This window comes from Meles meles, chromosome 9, assembly GCF_922984935.1.
Source record: "Meles meles chromosome 9, mMelMel3.1 paternal haplotype, whole genome shotgun sequence".
Classification (NCBI taxonomy): Eukaryota; Metazoa; Chordata; class Mammalia; order Carnivora; family Mustelidae; genus Meles; species Meles meles.
The window spans coordinates 82915596-82933929 of record NC_060074.1 but is presented as its reverse complement, the minus strand read 5'-3'; the positions used below and the strand labels follow the sequence as shown (position 1 = coordinate 82933929).

Genomic DNA, 18334 nt, shown 5'->3' with positions numbered 1-18334 from the left:
CCCTCCTTAGAATAGGTGGTTTTGCATTTTATTCGTCCAAAGCCCCGAATTTTTTTTCTGTAAGAATTAATACTAAAAGTAGAATCTAGTACAATGAATCTCAGTTGATGCGTCAGCTAGACAGAGAGCAGGTCCTCCCTCAGATCAGCTCATGCCGTGTTAAAGGGAGGTGATGGCCTTCGCTTCTTCCCCACTGAGCCGGGTTACCTGGACATCTTGAACTGAGGTGCTGTATCTTAAAAGACATCCAGATTTTCTATTCTACGCCGATAGACGAGTTTCACAGGTTTTCAAGGGATTTTTTCAACATCTTTAAAAATATTTTCATCTGTTCATTTGGTTTTTAATCTTCACTGTGGCCAGGTATTTTTTGTACTTATAGGAATGAAGCAGGACCTGGGCAATCAGAAATGATTAAACCCACATGGGGACCAGCAGACCCCAGGGTTTGAGTTAAATGGCTACCCTAGTGACTGCCGAAGACGGGGAGCTGATGTGAAAATTGAAGCAATTACCTAGATCACTCAGGCAGAAGCATTTCTGAAGTTTTTTTTTTCCTTGAACAATCCAGATAATTGCTTCAATTTACACTTCTTACTGGCAGTAGAGACTGGGACGAAACCGCTCTCTAGGAGTGAGCTGAGTAGACAGAAGCAGCGTTCTCACAAAAAGATCCTGATACTCAGGAGACAATGGGAGTGTCGGGGAGAATTCAGTGCATCGGCCTTGATTGCTACCAGGCTCGGGCAAGTCAAAGCAAGACTGTTCATCATTGTCTGAATAACCTACTCTCTGTTTTATCTCAGCAGTGATGTTTGAAGGCCATGCAAGTGTTGCTGGTGGAGGCACTGGATGAAACTGTGGTTAGGGAACTTCCAATCTTTTTGAGGCCCTTACCCTGTGCTACCCAGTGAGTTGGCTAACTGCCTTCCAAGGACCCATAAATCCCTGCTTGGGGAAGACCTTGCCAGCGCAGGAGAAAGAGGTGTGGAGTGGGTACTGTTCTGGAAGAGCATTCCACACCTGTTAATTGAAGCAGGAACCAACATCAGGGCAGCCAGACTTAATCATTCCCCTGCAGAGATGACTCATTCACTAGGGTCCTCGGGGGATTCATTTCTATAATGGGAAATTCATATTTTTGATCATTCATTAAAAAGATTTTATTTATTTATTTGACAGAGAGAGAGAGAGAGACAGCGAGAGAGGGAACACAAGCAGGGGGGAGTGGGAGAGGGAGAACAGGTTTCCTGCTGAGCAGGGAGCAGGATGAGGGGCTCGATCCCTGCACCCTGGGATCAGGACCTGAGCTGAAGGCAGCTGCTTAATGACTGAGCCACCCATGTACCCTAGAAATTCCTATTTATGAATTATGAATGAATAATGTATGACCGCATGAAAAACATTTACTGAGTTGCTACTTTGTGCCTGGCATCATGCCAAGCCTTGGAATGATTAACTTTATATTAATAGATACATTTTTCCCCCTTTTTCTCTTGTTTTCTTGGGAGGGGTGATTCCCCCAATCTCTTCACAATCTCTCCCAGACTTCACTTCCACACCATTTTCTCACAGATCTCTCTTTTAATTCTCACTTATCCAGAATAGATAATATTTTTAGCACCATTTCAACAGATGGAATAAAAAAAAAAGTCATTCAGAGAAGCTGAATACATTTTCCAAAGTTATAGAACTCATTAGCAGCAGAACAGGAATGAAAAATGTAGGTCCTGAGCCCAAGGCTCCATCTACAATGCATCTTATTTTCAGGTTCATATATTCAATTCATTTGTCCTTGCCATTATCATGATCATGATGGACATGGATTGATCATTCAGAAATGATCTATCAAGCATGTAAATAATGCATGGTCCCCACTACATAGACACAGGTGCAAGACACACTCAAGACATTTAACAGAAAGAGCTGTGAAATGGAAAGCACTAGAGAATGGTACCAGACAATAACAGGAACATCATTGCAAGGCAGCAGGTCCTCAGGTGCCAAAGCAGAGATATTCAGGAAGGTTTTCAAAGGTCAATTTCTTGTTCTTTTGATGTTATATGTTTTTAAAAATTGAGATACAATTGACATGTTGTATTAATTTCAGAGACACAGCTTCATGACTTGATATATGTATATATTGTGGAGTGATCACCACAATGAGTTTAGTTAACCTATGTCCCCATACATAGTGACAAATTTTTTTCTTGTGATGAGAGCTCTATTCTCTTGGCAACTTTCAAATATGCAACACAGTATTGTTAACTATCATTACCATGCTGTACATAACATCCCTAGGATTTACTTACCTTATAACTGGAAGTTTGTACTTTTGGCTCCCATCTTCCAATTCCCCCACCCCTACCCCATGCCCCTGACAACGACCAACTTGTTGACTGTGTCTATGAGTTCGTTTTTGTTTGTCTGTTTAGTTTCCACATATAAGTGAGATCATATAGTAGCCATCTTTCTCTCTCTGACTTATTTCACTTGGCATAATGCCATCAAGGTCCATTCATGTTGTTGCAAATGGCAGTATATTTTTTTTTTTTGGCAGTATATTTTTATGGCTGAATAATATTCACTCACGTGTGTGTATGTGTGTGTGTGTGTGTGTTCTTGTGTGTTCTTTATCCATTCGTTTCTTGATGGGCACTTGAGTTGTTTCCCTATCTTGGCTATTGTAAATAATGCTGCAACGAGCATAGGAGTGCGTACATCTCTTTGAGACAGTGATTTCATTTCCTTTGGATAAATACCCAGAAGCGGGATTGCTGGATCATATGGTAGCTCCATTTAAAAATTTTTTTTTGAAGAACCTCCATACTGTTTTCCATAATGGTTGCACCAATTTACTTTCCTACCGACTGTACATAAGGGTTTCTATCTTTTTAAAATTATGATAAAATATGGGTGCCTGGGTGGCTCAGTGGGTTAAAGCCTTTGCCTTCGGCTCAGGTCCCATGACCCCAGGGTCATGATCCCAGGGTCCTGGGGTTGAGCCCTGCATTGGGCTCTCTGCTTGGCAGGGAGCCTTCTTCCCTTCATCTCTCCCTGCCTGCCTCTCTGCCTGCTTGTGCTCTCTGTCAGTCAGTCAAATAAATAAATAAAACCTTAAAAAAAAAACTATGGCAAAATATACCACAATAAAAAATATATATTTTATAGCAAAAATTTTGCCATTTTAACTATTATTAAGTGTACAGTTCAGTGGTATTAGGTACATTCACATTGTTATGCAATCATTACCACTATCAATCTCCAGAACATTTTTTTTTCCCAAACTAAAACTCCATACTCATTAAATAATAACTCCCCATTCTCCCTTCCCTCATGCCCCTGGCAACTACCATTCTACTTTCTCTCTATGAATTTGAATCCTTTAAGTGGCATGATAGATATTTATCTTCTTGTGACTTTCTTATTTCCCTTAACACAATTTCCTCAAGGCTCATACATATTGTAGTGTATGTCAGAATTTATTTTTGAGGCTGAAAAATATTATATTGTATGTATATATACCACATTGTATTTATTCATTCATCCATAGATGTACACTTGGTTTGCTTTCACATTTTAGTTAATGAGAATAATGTTGCTATGAACATGGATGTACAAATATCTGAGTCCCTGATTTCAATACTTTGGAATATATATGCAGAAGTAGAATTAGGATCATCTGTTAATCTATTTTTAATTTTTTGAGGAGTTCCATAGTGTCTGCACCATTTTATGTTCCCACCAACAGTGCACAAGAGTTTTGATTTCTCCATATCTTCTTCAACACTTATTTTCTGTGTTTGTTGGTGGTGGTCTATAATAGCCTTTCTAATGGATGTGATGTGGTATCTCATTGTGGTTTTGATTTGCATTTCTGTAAGATTAGTGATATTGAGCATCTTTTTCTGTGCTTATTGGCCATTTGTATATTTTCTTTGGAGAAATACCTATTAAAGTCCTTTGCCCATTTTAAAATCAGATTTTCTTTTATTGTTGATTTGTAGTAGTTCTTTATATATTCTGGATACCCCTTAATCAGTATATGATTTGCAAATATCTTCTTCCATTCTGTGAGTTGCCTTTTCACTCTATTAATAGTATCCTTTGATATATAAAAGTGTATCATTTTGATGTTGTTCAGTTTATCTATTTTCTCTTTTGTTTTCTGTGTTTGGGTATTTTTAAGAGCTGGCCAATCATAGACTTTCCCTAGGATTTTTCAATCCTGACTAGTCCACCTTCCCCCCCCCCTTTTTTTTAAACCTCCATCCCTTTGATTGATTAATCAAATCTTAGCCACCACTGAGCTGTCTACCCAGAATATCTACCTTATTTCTATGCTTCTTGAGGATAATGATTTATTTTGTAACTTCTGCTCAAGTTGCACATGGGAAGGAGGGGACAGGGGAAGTCTTTATCAAACCTTCTTTTAAAATTAATTAATTTACTTTGAGAGAAAGAGAGTGAGTAGTGGAAGGAGCAGAGGGAGAGAAAAAAATCTCAAACAAGCTCCCTGTTGAGTGTGGAGCCTGATGTCAGGCTTGATCTCACAACCCTGAGGTCATGACCTGTACTGAAACCAAGAGCTGTATGTTCAACCAACTGAGCCATCCAGATACCCCTTTATTAACCCTGTGGTAAAGAGTTCATTTAATAAACCTAACTTTATATATTTAGTGGTAGCAAATGTCATTTGCTCAGTTAATAGTTGATGAACAGATAGATGAATGAATAAATGAATAATGAACCCAGAGGCACACAGGTCTTTCCACCCACGTTACCCATGTGCATAAGGGTCTGGCAATCCTCTGTGGTTTCGGAGAAACTGGGGATTGGGCTGATCTCTCCAGGATATCATGAAGGTGACTGCTAAAGATGGTAGATGTCTGAGTCAGAGCCTGAGAACTATAAAATGATGAGAATTTGGTGCTTGGGCCTTTTTTAAACCTACTTTCCCTGCATCTGAGGACAGGAAATCAAATTGGTGCTGCTCATAATGGCTTATGAAAGTTTGTTTTAGTAGGTCTGTCTTCGCAAGCTAGGCAGAAAAACTGTATTCCCAGGTGTACTTGCATTAAAGCAACAGATGTATTCCTTAAATTAACTAAGTAACGCTTTTGTTTTACCACCATTTGTTCAACACACAACAGCAACCACCACCACTAACATTCAAGGGTTTATACTATGTGCACGTCAGGCACCATGCTACGTGCTTCAAAAGTATTATTTCTTCTAATTCCCTCAAAACCTCTATGAGATGATTATTATTCCAATGACAGAGATAAAATGGAGTCTTAAGGGAATTAAATACCTTTCCTTGGTTCCCACATCTAGTAAGTGGCCGGGCTGTTTACTTACTCAGATAGCACTTCCTTCTAGGTTGGATTACTTATCCAACATGCACTGCTATGCACTAGATGCTAGAGACATAAAGATGAGACAGATAATTATTGCCCATGAGAATGTAGTAATAGAGATGTGCATAGGAGATTATGAGGAGAACAAGGAGGACACCTACCCTTTGTGGGGGTTTAGTAAGTCAGAGAAGGCTACCTAAGGAAGGAGGGTTGAGTTGAGTCAAAGAGGAAAAGGTAGAACTGGAAAGGGAGAGTGGACATCTAATTGTTTGGCCAGCCCAGAACCATGTTCTTTTTCTGGGAATGACATCCCTCTTCTTTTGGGACCTTCCCACCATGGTATTCCTCAAAGATCTTGCAAAGTTCTTCACTCTGATTGAGTCGCCTAGGGCTAGACACCTAAGCCTATGTCAGTCATAGGCTTTCCCTAGTTGTTTTTTTTTTTTTCCCCAAACCCAAACTCCAAACAGACATCTATCCTTATCTAGTGGTATATATTGAAGAATGAATCCCAGGGACTTTTGGCAGCTGGGTTTCCTGACATTTGGAATGATCTGGAGTGAGAAAGAATGAGGCCAATATAAAGAGGAAACAGGGACAAGAGATAGAGAGAGAGTGTGTTGGTAGCCTGCCTGTTCCCTGGCTCCATTGTTTAATCATTTTTTGAATAAGCACGATAATCTGGATTCTTCTGATAAATTCTCCTTTCTCCATAGTGGCTCCATTTGTGTTTCTATTAGTTTTTACTCTGTGAGCCCTATTTAATATGTTTACTTAGTAATAGGCATGAATGGATGACTCCTAGAGAGCAAATGGCTTACACAAAGTATCAGAACAAGCACAGAAATTGGTGAATGGTGGAAGCCACAAGTAGTTTGTCAATGTGTAAACATTATGACAAGAAGTGTAGGAGATGAAACCATAAGTAGACAAAAATCTGATCATGGGTTCTATATTATGCAAAGGACTTTAGAACTTGATCCTGTATATATTCTGCTTATTCTACAGGTTCTAAGTTGGCATTAGACAGAAGTTCTGTAAACCTCATTATCATGAATAGGGATTAAGAGGTTCTTAACCTGGGAATCACAGGCAGGCTTTTGTTGTCCCCAAATCCAATGAAATAGTGTGAAAAATCTTTGGGTGTGTATGAATTTGTTTTTGGTTCTTGTTATGGAAAATGTCCTCAACATTCATCAGATATTAAAGCAGTCCCTGATCTAACATATGTTGTGAACTGGTATGTGCAGGCATTTTGGGGAATGATGGTTTCAAATATTCATGCAAATTTTTTCCCTCAATTTCATCACAACTCTTACAAAACAGTTCAGCACAGAGAAAATGCTTTATAACGTTTCTGCTGGCCATTGATTTAAAGCTTTTCCTTGGAGATCATGAAAACATGTAAAAGGGGATATAGACCTGGTTTATATAGAGATTTTAACTGGGAATGCTGGATATGACCTCCACCCTGTTCTTGGCTTGGGCAGCCAGACCAGAACTGTAGGCTTTCGGAGGTGGAATCTGGGGTACCACCGTTGTACCCAAAAGCCAAGTGTAAGTAGCATCCTTGTCCTTCCACTAGCAAGTGGAGAGACTACAAGTCCCAGGATTCTTCCACACTTGAAGCCGGGGCGAGGGCGGGGCGGATCTCCGCAGTGACGTCACCGTCCCGGGGCGAGCCGGAGGTGGGCGGGGCGAAGGGGCGGGCCGGGGAGGTGGCGGAGCGCGCTGGTGCTGATGCAGGATGGCTGAGCGCGCAGGAGCCCGGGAGGTCTGAGCCGGGCGAGGCTCGCTCCCTGCGCATCGCCTAGTCCGCCGGCCGCGTGGTCGCGGGCAGGTGGGCCTGGAGCGCCGCGCCCGGCCGGGACCAGGCCAGGGAAGGCAAGTCTACAGGACCGGAGGGGCCGGAGGCTTATAGAAACCTACCCGGTCTGGGAGCGGCCCGAGCTGCCCAGCCCGCCGAGTTCGCGATGACCTGCTGAGAAGCTTCGTTGGAGGCTGCAGGCGGTGCGGTTCGTGGCCTCCTCCCTCGTCCTGCTGAGCCCCGGCCCCCCACCCTTCCCCGCTCCCCCTCCCTGCCGCCGGCCGAGATGGCGGATCCAGCCGAATGCAGCATCAAAGTGATGTGCCGGTTCCGGCCCCTCAACGAAGCAGAGATTCTCCGAGGGGACAAATTCATCCCCAAATTTAAAGGCGATGAGACCGTGGTGATTGGGGTAAGTGTCCGGGATGCGTGGCTTCCCCTGCTGCTTCGCGCCGCAGCCGGGCTTCCGAACGCCCCAGACGGCAGAGGTGTTCCGCCACCCCTTCGGACATCCCCCACAGGGTCGCCCTCTCCCATAGACTTGAAGAGAAACCCCCTCCCCCACGCCCTGTAGTTCGCTCCCGGGCGGTGGAGAGGCGACTGGGGGCGGCAGGGCGGGCCCAGGTGGCGAGAGTAGAGGTGGGGGGCGAGGAAGGGTTCGGCGCCGCCATTGTTCTCGGGGTGGGGGCCCTCGTGGGCCTATTGTTCCCGGCTTGGCCACGCCGCGTGGGTAGAGTGCTCCCGTTACCCTCAGGCGGGGTTCTCAGGTTCCCCTTAAAGTACGATCTCTGCACCCCACAAATGATTCCAGGCATCAGTTCGATTTATCGAACACTTTACCTGTTCTTCTCACGACCTTTGCAAAAGGAAAAGAAAAAAAAGGTACTGGAAAAATCCTAGCCTCGGCTGGGAGCTCCCACGCCGTGTAGACGCGGCTCCCCGCGGCGTTTCACCTTGCCCTGCGTGCAGAAGGCGGGGGATGTGGGGAACACTGATGGCCTTGGTGTCCCCGGGAAGGCCTGGTGTGTCTCCTGCTTCCTCTCAATCCAGGCTGCCCTGGACGTGGTCTCCGGGTCTGACCCCTCCCCAGTGCGGCGACCTGCTGTCCACAAACCCTCGGATGTTCCTCGCCCTGGATGGAGAGTAGGCAGTGTGCCCATATCTGTGGGGCTAGGGAGCCCAGAGCGCAGCCAAATAGCCCCTCTCTGCCAGTAGTAGAAGTTACTTTGTGTGGTTGGGTCAAACCTCCCCCCCACCCTCTTCCTACCTTTCCCTTCGTCCCCTCTTCCCCTCCTCCCACTTGGCTCCCTTTCTGCAGACCGGGCTGCCGGTGGGGGCAGGGAATACCATTGGGTTTTAGTTCTTAAAGCAATATGTCAAATGAAATAAACCAGCCTTCCCCCCTCCCCCCCCCCCCCGCCCTTTCACCCTCCGTTGTCCCCAGCGTGTGTAGCTGACGGTGCCCTCTTTGTATGCGAGCCGCGTGGGGAGGGACCGAGTTAATGGGAGCCTCCCGATCCCCGCTGACATATTCCTGGCAGTCCGCTCGAGGCTGCTGATGCAGCCTTCCCGTCCCTGGCATTGATTAAGTGATGTCATCCTGATTACTGAGCATGCTCCGGCTAACCCCCTCCCTCCGATTCCCCCAGTGGCTGGTGTATTTAGGTCAAGTGATTGACAGGTGACAGTTTATCCAGGGTCTCTGCCGGCGTCTGCCAAGGCTTTCTCGAGCACCAGAGGCTGACGTTTGCCGGTCCAAGCAGCCCCAGTATCCTCCTTCACCAAGGTTGTGCTGCAGTCCCTGCGAAGGGCCCAGGGGGACTAGCAGGTGCTAGCAGAATCGGTAGGCTGTCGTTCTCAGGAGAAAGGGAAAGGGTAATGGAGGCAAGGCCCTGGCCTTTGCTCAGGGGTTTCATCTCATACCTCCCTTAGAAAGGGAGCTCCCCATGACCACCTCTTTTTCCCTTCCCATTTTCACAGTCACCTGGAAACCCTGACCTCCAAATGCTATGTGGATTGGTATTTATTCTAAGAGCTGACCTATGAGGGTAGGACAGAGGGCTTTTCTCTTTGCTTAGTGTTAATTTGAAGAGAAGGTGTATGCTACAATTATTGATGAGGAGGAGAATTCTATACTCAATGGCAGATACAGGATTTGCAGCCAGCACATGGGGCAGATAGTAGCTTGTTTGGGTTACACCTCTCAGCTGGGATCAGCCTGCAGTCTGATTTGCTATTTCCTGAGCCAGGCTGTGGTTTAGATAGAGTGGGAGTTACTAGGGACATCTAGTCCCTGCCCCTTATCTTGTAACAATTTTTTAAACAAATAATTATGCAGCACTAGAGGTTTTAAAGAAAAGACTGGAGTTGTTGTTTCTTCTCCTTCCTCTTCCCCTCCTTCTTTCTCTCTTCCTCCTCTTCCTCCTTCTTCTTCCTCCTTTTCATCTTCCTCTTCTTCCTCCTCCTCCTCCCCCCCTTTTCTCTTCCTCCTCTTCCTCTTCTTTCTCAGTCTTCTAAGAGGGATACACCAAGACTAATGAAATAGAATAATCTTCTTTGATCTGTGCGCAAGGCAGAGATCCTAAGAACTATACCTATTTCCCATCTAAGAATACATATGATATTGACTAAATACATTATAACAGAGTCACTATAAGTGACTATAAGTAATTTAAACAAAAAATTGTGGATGTGAATATGCATGTAACTCTTCAACCGTAAAGTGAAAATTTTGATTATCTCATTATAATCCTTTAATACGACAGTTTTGAATTTTCTTTAGGAACTTTATTTATTGAAATAAAGCATTTATATAGAAAAGTGTTTTCATAGGGTACAGCTTAATAAAGCTCTTAAAAGTAACCACTCCCTTGTAACCACTGGTCAGACTAAAACAGACATTTTGGGGACCCCAGAAGTCCCATTAGGATCCCTCCCAGTCACTAGCTGCCTCTCTTTTAGGGTAACCACTCTTTTAACTTCTGAGGTTATAGATTAGCTTTTTTTTTTTTTTTTAATAAACTTGATATACATAAAACCATATAGTATGTTTGCTTTTGTGTGTGGCTTCTTGCAGTCAGCATCATGCTTGTCAAATTCATCCATGCTGTGGTGTGTAGCAAGTTTGTTATCCTCTTTGTTCTGTAGTGCCCCATTGTATGAATGTACCACAGTTTGTTCATCCATCAACTGTTGGTAGACATTTAGTTCGTTTCCAGTTTGGGGTTAATATGGACAGAGCTGTTTTATACATTTTTTGGTGAGAGTGCATACAGAACAGAAGACCGTCAGATGCTGAAGATGTTGGGATTATGCTAGGACCATTTTTTTCCAAAATAATGATGTGTAACTAAAGGAAAGGACCATTCTAGCAGCCCTTATAATGTTTTATACACTGAGTGGAATGGTTCCCATGTCGGTTCAGTTGCAACTAGCCCATATGGCTGGTTCAGTTGCAGGTGGAGACTGCCTTAGGTGAGCATTTCTTTCCTTGCTTGTAGAAGTGCAGATTGTGGGGATGACCAAGGAAGGCCAGAACCATCCAGAAATGTCAGTCATCTTCACTCCCAACAGATACATGTAAAAGTTGGATTTCTGGGGAATTAGCTGTTAGTCTAAATTCAGAATCCCAAAATTCTTTTTTTTTTTTGAAACCACGGTCATTTTTTTTTTCCTTAAAGTTCTGTTCAATTTTTATGGAGATGTATGCTAAGAGAGAGATTTTGCAGGTGGAGTTTCTAGATTTATCTGTTTAAGAAAATGTCCTGTCTTGTAGGAATCATCACTACCACTCTTGCATTTTTTTTTTCCCGGCTCCTATACAGAGCTTCCTTTCTCTGAGCACCCCAGCCACAGTCTCTCCGCACTTTGAACTCCTATGGCAATATTTTGTATATGATCTTGTAACTTTGTTGTCTTAGATTGTTATTAGTTTTATCATATGTCTAATGACATATGATAAGCCATGTATAGAGATACTGACCATCTATATTTTGCTTCTTTGTACTTCCCAGGGCCTTGCCCACAGAAAGCACTTAATAAGTATTTATTGATCTCTTTGTTGAATCTAGAAATCTTCACTTTGGTGTATTTAACTTATTTTGTGGGCTGTTAATTGGCTTTAGGCTTCAGGGAGTAGGTAAAAAAACAATTTTAAAGAGAAGTGCTATTCCTTTGGGCAGCCCTGGAAAGACAGCAGAATCTCATAAGAAAATTGGGAAAGCACTACCTTCAGCTCTGTTAAAAATTAGAAAAGCTATTGACAGTGAGCTGGAAGTGGAGGGTGGGGATCGTCTAGTAATTAGAAAGGGACTTCACATCAATGAATTATTCAGAGGAAAAATATTGGATTTATAGCATATCTCGAAGTACACTCCCCCTCCCCCCCCATCCCCCGTTGGCTGCTTAAAGTCCTGGTGATTCAGCCATTACTTAAGGCTCTGACTATTGGTTTTGATGTATCTGTATTGATATAAACTCTGTCTTGGAGAGTTCCCAGTAAGGTTCTTTGAAATAGACCTTGACACTTAAGTTTCCTCATTTGGGGCTTTCCTCTTCTTCAAAGTCCGAGGGAAGCAGTGAGTTCTGACCTATTTGACATCAGCCATGAGTTCCGAGCTAGTCAGTGGCATAGAAGGTGGCCTCACTCTGCAGGAACTTAGACTAGTTGTGGGCAGTGAACGGGCAAGAAAGAACCAGGACCTAGACCTAATTCCAAGTTAGAGTTACTGTGGAGATTAAAGACTAAAGAAGTGAAGAAATATGGCTAATTTTTTCCTTTTTGTCCATGGTGATGGTCTCTAAAACCAAGAATATTAAACACTTTTCATTTTATTTTTTTTTTAAAGATTTTATTCATTTATCTGACAGAGAGAGATCACAAGTAGGCAGAGAGGCAGGCAGAGAGAGAGGGGGAAGCAGGCTCCCCGCAGAGCAGAGAGCCTGATGCGGGGCTCGATCCCAGGACCCTGGGATCATGACCTGAGCCAAAAGCAGAGGCTTTAACCCACTGAGCCACCCAGGCGCCCCTTCATTTTAAATTTATATGCACTAAAATCACTTTTTTGGGGATATAGTTCTATCCTTGGGACCTTGATAAGTACAGAGTTGTGTCGCTATGCTCTATTAGTTTCCTTTTGCTGCTGTAACATAATTACAGATTAAAGGCTTAAAACTATACAAGTTAATTATCACACAGTTTCTGTAGATCAGAATCCATCAGAGCTGCTATAGTTTCTCTGTTTAGTCTCTAAGGTCAAGGCCAAGCTACATGGCAGGGCCATGTTCTGCCCTGGGGCAATTCCACTTCTTTCTCATTCAGGTTGGTGGCAGAATCCTTATGGTTGTAGGAGTGAGGTCCTGTTTCCTTGCTGGCTGTCAGGCCTGGCTGTTCTCAGATTCTAGCATCCACTGTGAGGTCCTAGTCACGTGGCCCCCTTGTCTGTCTTAAAAAGCAGCAACAGGTTGGTCCCTCTCATGGTTCACATCTCCCCTGCAACTTCCGTGGTATGTCTGTCTTCCTGACCCTTCTGCCTCCCCCTTCCATTTTTAAGGACCTATCTGATTACAATGAACCCACCCAGATAATCTGCCAACATCTCTGCATTTTAAGGTCATCTGATTAGCAACCTTAATTACATCTGCAAAGTCCCTTTTACCCTGTAACATTCACGTATTCACAGATTCGAGTAATTAGAGTATGAACATCTTTTAAGGCCATTATTCTGCCTACCACATACCAGCATACTCGATATATTAAAGTTTTGTTTATGCTCCCACCAAAGCCCTCATGCTACCCCTCTGTAGTCAAACCTTCTCCTGTCTCTTAACCCCCGACATCCACTTCCTCTTCCTCTCTATAATCTTGCTTTTTCTAGACTGTCATGAAAATGGAAACACATTAAAGATCTTTTTGAGTCTGGGTTCTTCTACTTAAGAACTCTTAGAGATTTGTGTTGTTGTTGCATGTGTCAATGGTGTATTTCTTTTTATTGCTTTGTGGTACTTCGTTACATGGATATAACACAGTTTGTTTATCCATTCTTCCAGTGAAGGGCTTTTGGGTTGTTTACAGTTTGGACTGATGATGAATAAAACTGCTGTAGGCCTTTGCATTTAGGTTTTTTTTTTTTTTTTTAAGATTTTATTTATTTATTTGACAGAGAGACAGGGCAAGAGAGGGAACACAAGCAGAAGGAGTGGAAGAGGAGAAGTACGCTCCCGGCTGAGCAGGGAGCCTGATGTGGCGCTCTGTCCCTGGACCCTGGGATCATGACCTGAGCCAAAGGCAGATGCTTAACAACTGAGCCACCCAAGTGCCCCACATTTAGGTTTTTGTGTGAGGATAAATTTTTATTTCTCTTGGGTAAATACCTAAGATTATATCAATCATATTTAACTATATGATTAACTCTAAGAAACTGCCAAACGATTTTTCAGAGTGGTTGTACCATTTTGTGTTCCTTCCTAAAATTATATTTTAAGCCAGGACATTATTTATTTATTTATTTATTTAAAAGATTTATTTATTTATTTATTTATTTGAGAGAGAGAGCGAGAGAGAGCACGAGAGCATATTTAAAATGGAGATATAATTACTTATTTCACAGGGCCATTAGAATGAAATGGAAGGAAGTGGTCAAAAGAGTATCTAGCACAGAGAAGATGCTCAATAAATGCTAATTATCCCTCATGTTTCCTATTGGCCTTGTAATTTTCTCATTTTTCAGGATCAGTTTGCCCCCCCAAATTATTGCCCTTAACTCTATCCCCTGGAAACTGTTTGTACTCCTGTTTCTTAGGCATTTGTTCACTCTCTTCTCCTGCTTGGAAGGGCCTCTTTTTTCATCTTATTTGTGAAATTCCTAACCATCCATGAAGGCAGAGCTCACTGTCTGTTTATTTACAGACTATATAAGCTGATCCTTTTATTTGCAGTGATCATTTATAAGAGTGTGTGTGTGTGTTGTGTGTGTGTGTGTGTGTGTGTGTGTTTTATGGGTCTCTACCTCCTTCCCTGTAGTTGTTTATTTGCTTAGTAAGTGTACCTTGATTGCTGCTTCCTTCTTCCCTTGTTCAATGTGTGGAATCAGGTCTCCATAAATGTCAATTTCTGCATTACCTTAAATAACTTGGGTTATCACTGGGGATTTCCCTCTGCCTCCACCTGTGCCCGTCTGGCCCAACTCCCTTATTTAATGACAATGTTTTCCTTCTTGGCTTTTCTTCCCCATTTAAAACAGGAAACCTCCCCCACCTCTGGGTTCCCTTTGGTCCCTGCCTCAGATTTCTCACCTGTGTCTACTTATTAAACAAGCAAAAACAGAACTACCTGCTCCCTAATGATTTTTCTTGAGTTAAGAAAAACTAGTCCCATTGACAGATCCAATTTCACCTTATTTCTCTTGGGTTATTTACAAGATCCTCTTTTTGTGGCTGAGAAAGCTTCTCCTTTAACCCATTTGCTGCACACCAACCAAGTTCCTTTCAGCAGGGGACTGACTGACTTGTTGCATATGTGTTTATCTGCCAGTAGCACAGAAAGCGTGGGAGAACATGGAGTTTCAGATTCCTCATAGTACTTCCCAGCAGCAGACCTGTCATAAGTTAGACAGCCCAGGACCAGCTCCCCACTCTGCACCTTTTAGTTGTGTGGACTTGGACAGACTGCTAAAGTTCCAGCCTCCTGGCCTGTGCAATAGGGCCAATATTGCTGTCCATCTTGTAGGGTTATTGTGATGGTCAGAAGAGTGAACGCACACAGAGTGCTGTGCACAGTGCCTGGTATAGAGCGGGCATTCAGAAACTGTCCGCTTTTAAGACCTACCAATGGTTACTTCTCTGGGCTCTTGTCAGAGTGACTAATCTTGGGAAAGCCCAGATCCCTCTCAGCTTTCTTGGTACCCTCAGGTTGTGGGGGGAAAAAATTATTCTGACACTTGGAAAAATAGGAAGGAAGATTATTGTGATAGGTGTCAATGCTAGCAGAATTGGGGAGACAAGTGAGGCTCAACTCCACATACCAGGGGAGCTAGGTTGTGGGGGCGGGGAGGTAGATGAATGGACAGCTCTCAAAGGAGGCATCAGAGGGAGGGGAGTTCTTGCTAAACTGACCTAACAGGATTCTTGCTGAAGGCAGGCCAGATACCCAGGTGTCGAGATCTAAGTATCAAGGTAATCAAGATATGGAGGTTGCGGGGCTCTCTCTCTAAACTGCCCTGGCAGGTTTCTTAATAACACTGGACTCTGCAGGGACAGACACAGAAGTTTAAGGTCAAGGCCCAGTTGAGAGGAGGGTCTCAGAGGAGCCTGACTAAAGTTTGGTCAAGGAGAGAGCCTTTGTCAGCTGGAACCCAGGTGATTCAGTGGGGCATTCGAGACTTTCTGTATTTGGGGCCTGCCTGACTTCCTGACCTCACCCCATCACCCCATGTTCCATCTATGCTTCTGTTCTCCAAATGATTAGTCTGCTAAGTGTCCCCAACCTACCCCAGCTGCTTACACCCCATATGACTGGAACAACTGTCCTCAAAGTGTAGCTAAATGGCAAGCATCCATTCGCTTTCAGGGTTTCATCCCGTAGTGCCTCCCCTGAGAATTTTTCTGGCCAGCCCCTTTGCCCCTCAGCCCTGGCCAGGGTTAGACACTTCCTCCTGGGCTCCCCTTATCCATGGATAGCTCCTGACTGACCTCTCCCAGCACTGTGTTTCATTTATTTGGGTATATAGGTCCTTTCCTTCAAGAAAGCTGAAAATCCTTTGAAGGAAGGAAATGTGTGCCATTTTTAAACATCTCCAAGGCCTGGAACAGTGCCTGAAACAGAGGAGATGTTCAGGACCAGATGTCTTTTGAAAGAAATAGAAGAATGATCATCCTAGGCTATTAGATGTTACAGCCTGGAATTATTTGCTTGGGTTTTTACCTTAACCCCTCTCCAGGTCTGGTAATTTGTTTTTCTTACCTTGGACATCTTTGTGGTTTTATCGTTACTGTCTCAAATGAAATAGCTTTTTCAGCGTTCTGACATATTTCATGCTCATAGCAAAAATAATCAGATCATGCAGAAAAGCAAGAAGAAGCTGTAAAAAACACTTTTAATTTTATGAACCAGGAAATACCGTAGTTAACATTCATTGTGTATCTCAGAACCTTTCCATTCTGTAAAACGCCATACTTTGTTTCAAACCAAAGATAGGATTTTGTAAAAATCTGTTTTGAAACCCCCTGTTTTGCTTAATGGTATATTTGGGATATCAGCATTTTTAGAGGCTGCATATAATTCTATTATATATCTAACCAGTATTTTAACCATTTCCTAATGTTAGACATTTAGATGTTTCTGCTTGTTTTTCTTTCTGTTATAAACAGAGTGTGATAAACATTGGTGCGCACATCTTTTTGTGCACTTGATCAATTGTTGTTTTAGAATACATTCTCCAGAATTGGGATTGCTGGGTAATAGGATACAGAGGATTTTAAGGCAGCCATAGCTTTTTGAGAGAGAGCAGTTCAGAGATGGTAAATTGTCCTGTTTTATACTCTCACTTCTTTGCCTACCAGCTGGAATTGCTGCCAGTTTGTCTCATAAGGCATCCCTTCATACCTGAACTAAATTAAATTCTTACCAAGAGTATGTGCTCTGTCATGCACTGTTAACCCGTAGAGCCAGAACACGGCAATGCCTTCAGACTTTTAATGTAAACCATACGATTTTGTAGGCTGTCTCTTGTCAGTTTCAATATCCCAAAGGATGTTGTTTCCTGGAGGTGATCAAAAGCTAACTCTCTCTCTCGAGGCAGAAAAAGATAGAGGCCAAGATCGTATTCTTAAAGAAAAATAGGGTGGATGCACTCTTTCTCCTTGGTGCTAGTATTGAATGGCCTGTGATACCTTCTGCGCAGTGAGTGGTAAGTTGAAAAGGGAACAAATAACCCTCACAAAAAAAGCCCTAGAAGACTGCCTCTCCCAATGCCTCTGATTATTAGGTACTCTTTTAAGAAACTTGTTGTATAAAATTCCAAACATGCACCAAGTAGAAAGTATAACAAAACGTACCCCCACGAACCTATCAACCAGTTTAAGCATTAACAAATGGCCAATTTTATTTTTTGTATATTCTCCCACTAAACTTTCCTCCCCAAATTACCTGATTGTTTTAAAGTGAAATCTCACATTATTTTATCCCTAACCTATCACAAACACACAAACACACACACGTGTATATATATATATATATATATATATATATATATATATATATATAAAATCAGTTCTCTTTTAAAACCTCAATATAAAACCTCAATAATACTATCACAACTAAAATATGAGCAATTCCTTAATGTCAAATACTCAGATTTCCCCCCAACTTCATAAATTTCTTCTGCAACTGGTTTGCTCAAATCAGAATACTAGGTGCTATTGATTTTAAGTGAGGAGAAAAAGAAATGCTCCTACATAATTGACCTTGAAACAAGAAAAGGAGGCTTTTGCTATGGAGTCATGTGGGACAGTAGAACCACACACAGGGCAATCAGGCTAATCAGGATTTCCGGCCCATCTCCCTTAACAATGGTCACATCCGACTTGTCCTTTCTAATGAACCAGTGCCAACAGTTCGGTGTCACCCAGAAAAGCTATTTAAAGAGTTTTGTGTGTTATAGCTTCTCCCCCATGCTTTCGCCTGGCTTTAGATGGTTGGAAAGCAGGCAGATTGAGATTCACTCAGTTGTCTTCTGAGCTTAGTACCACCCTTATCAGATTGGTACCAACTACATTTACAGCAATTCTTTTAGGTGCTTCTAGGTATATTAATATTTATTACCTTTTCAGTCCATGAATACCCATCCTTGATGTTAACTGAATACTGGAAAATAAATCCAACAGAGCTGCAGGGGAAAAAATGTATGTGTGAGAACAGAATTCACTGCAACATAATACTTTAAGGAAAAAGGTTTGTAGTTGTCTTTTTGTCTTTCGTATTCCTTTTCTCACTTAAAAATAAAAAAGCTGGGGCGCCTGGGTGGCTCAGTGGGTTAAGCCGCTGCCTTCAGCTCGGGTCATGATCTCAGGGTCCTGGGATCGAGTCCCGCATCTGGCTCTCTGCTCAGTGGAGAGCCTGCTTCCCTTCCTCTCTCTCTGCCTGCCTCTCTTGTGATTTCTCTCTGTCAAA

General features: G+C 42.9%; 1 protein-coding gene across 1 annotated transcript in view; it reads left to right on the top strand.

Moving 5' to 3' along the window:
• Positions 1-7073: 7073 nt before the first annotated feature.
• Positions 7074-18334, top strand: part of KIF5C (kinesin family member 5C) — a 153540-nt gene continuing 142279 nt past the window's right edge. Inside the window, exon 1 of the mRNA XM_046019619.1 lies at positions 7074-7579. Within this exon, the coding sequence (XP_045875575.1) occupies positions 7454-7579 (126 nt within the window). The 5' untranslated portion in view covers positions 7074-7453. The remainder of the gene's footprint in view (positions 7580-18334) is intronic.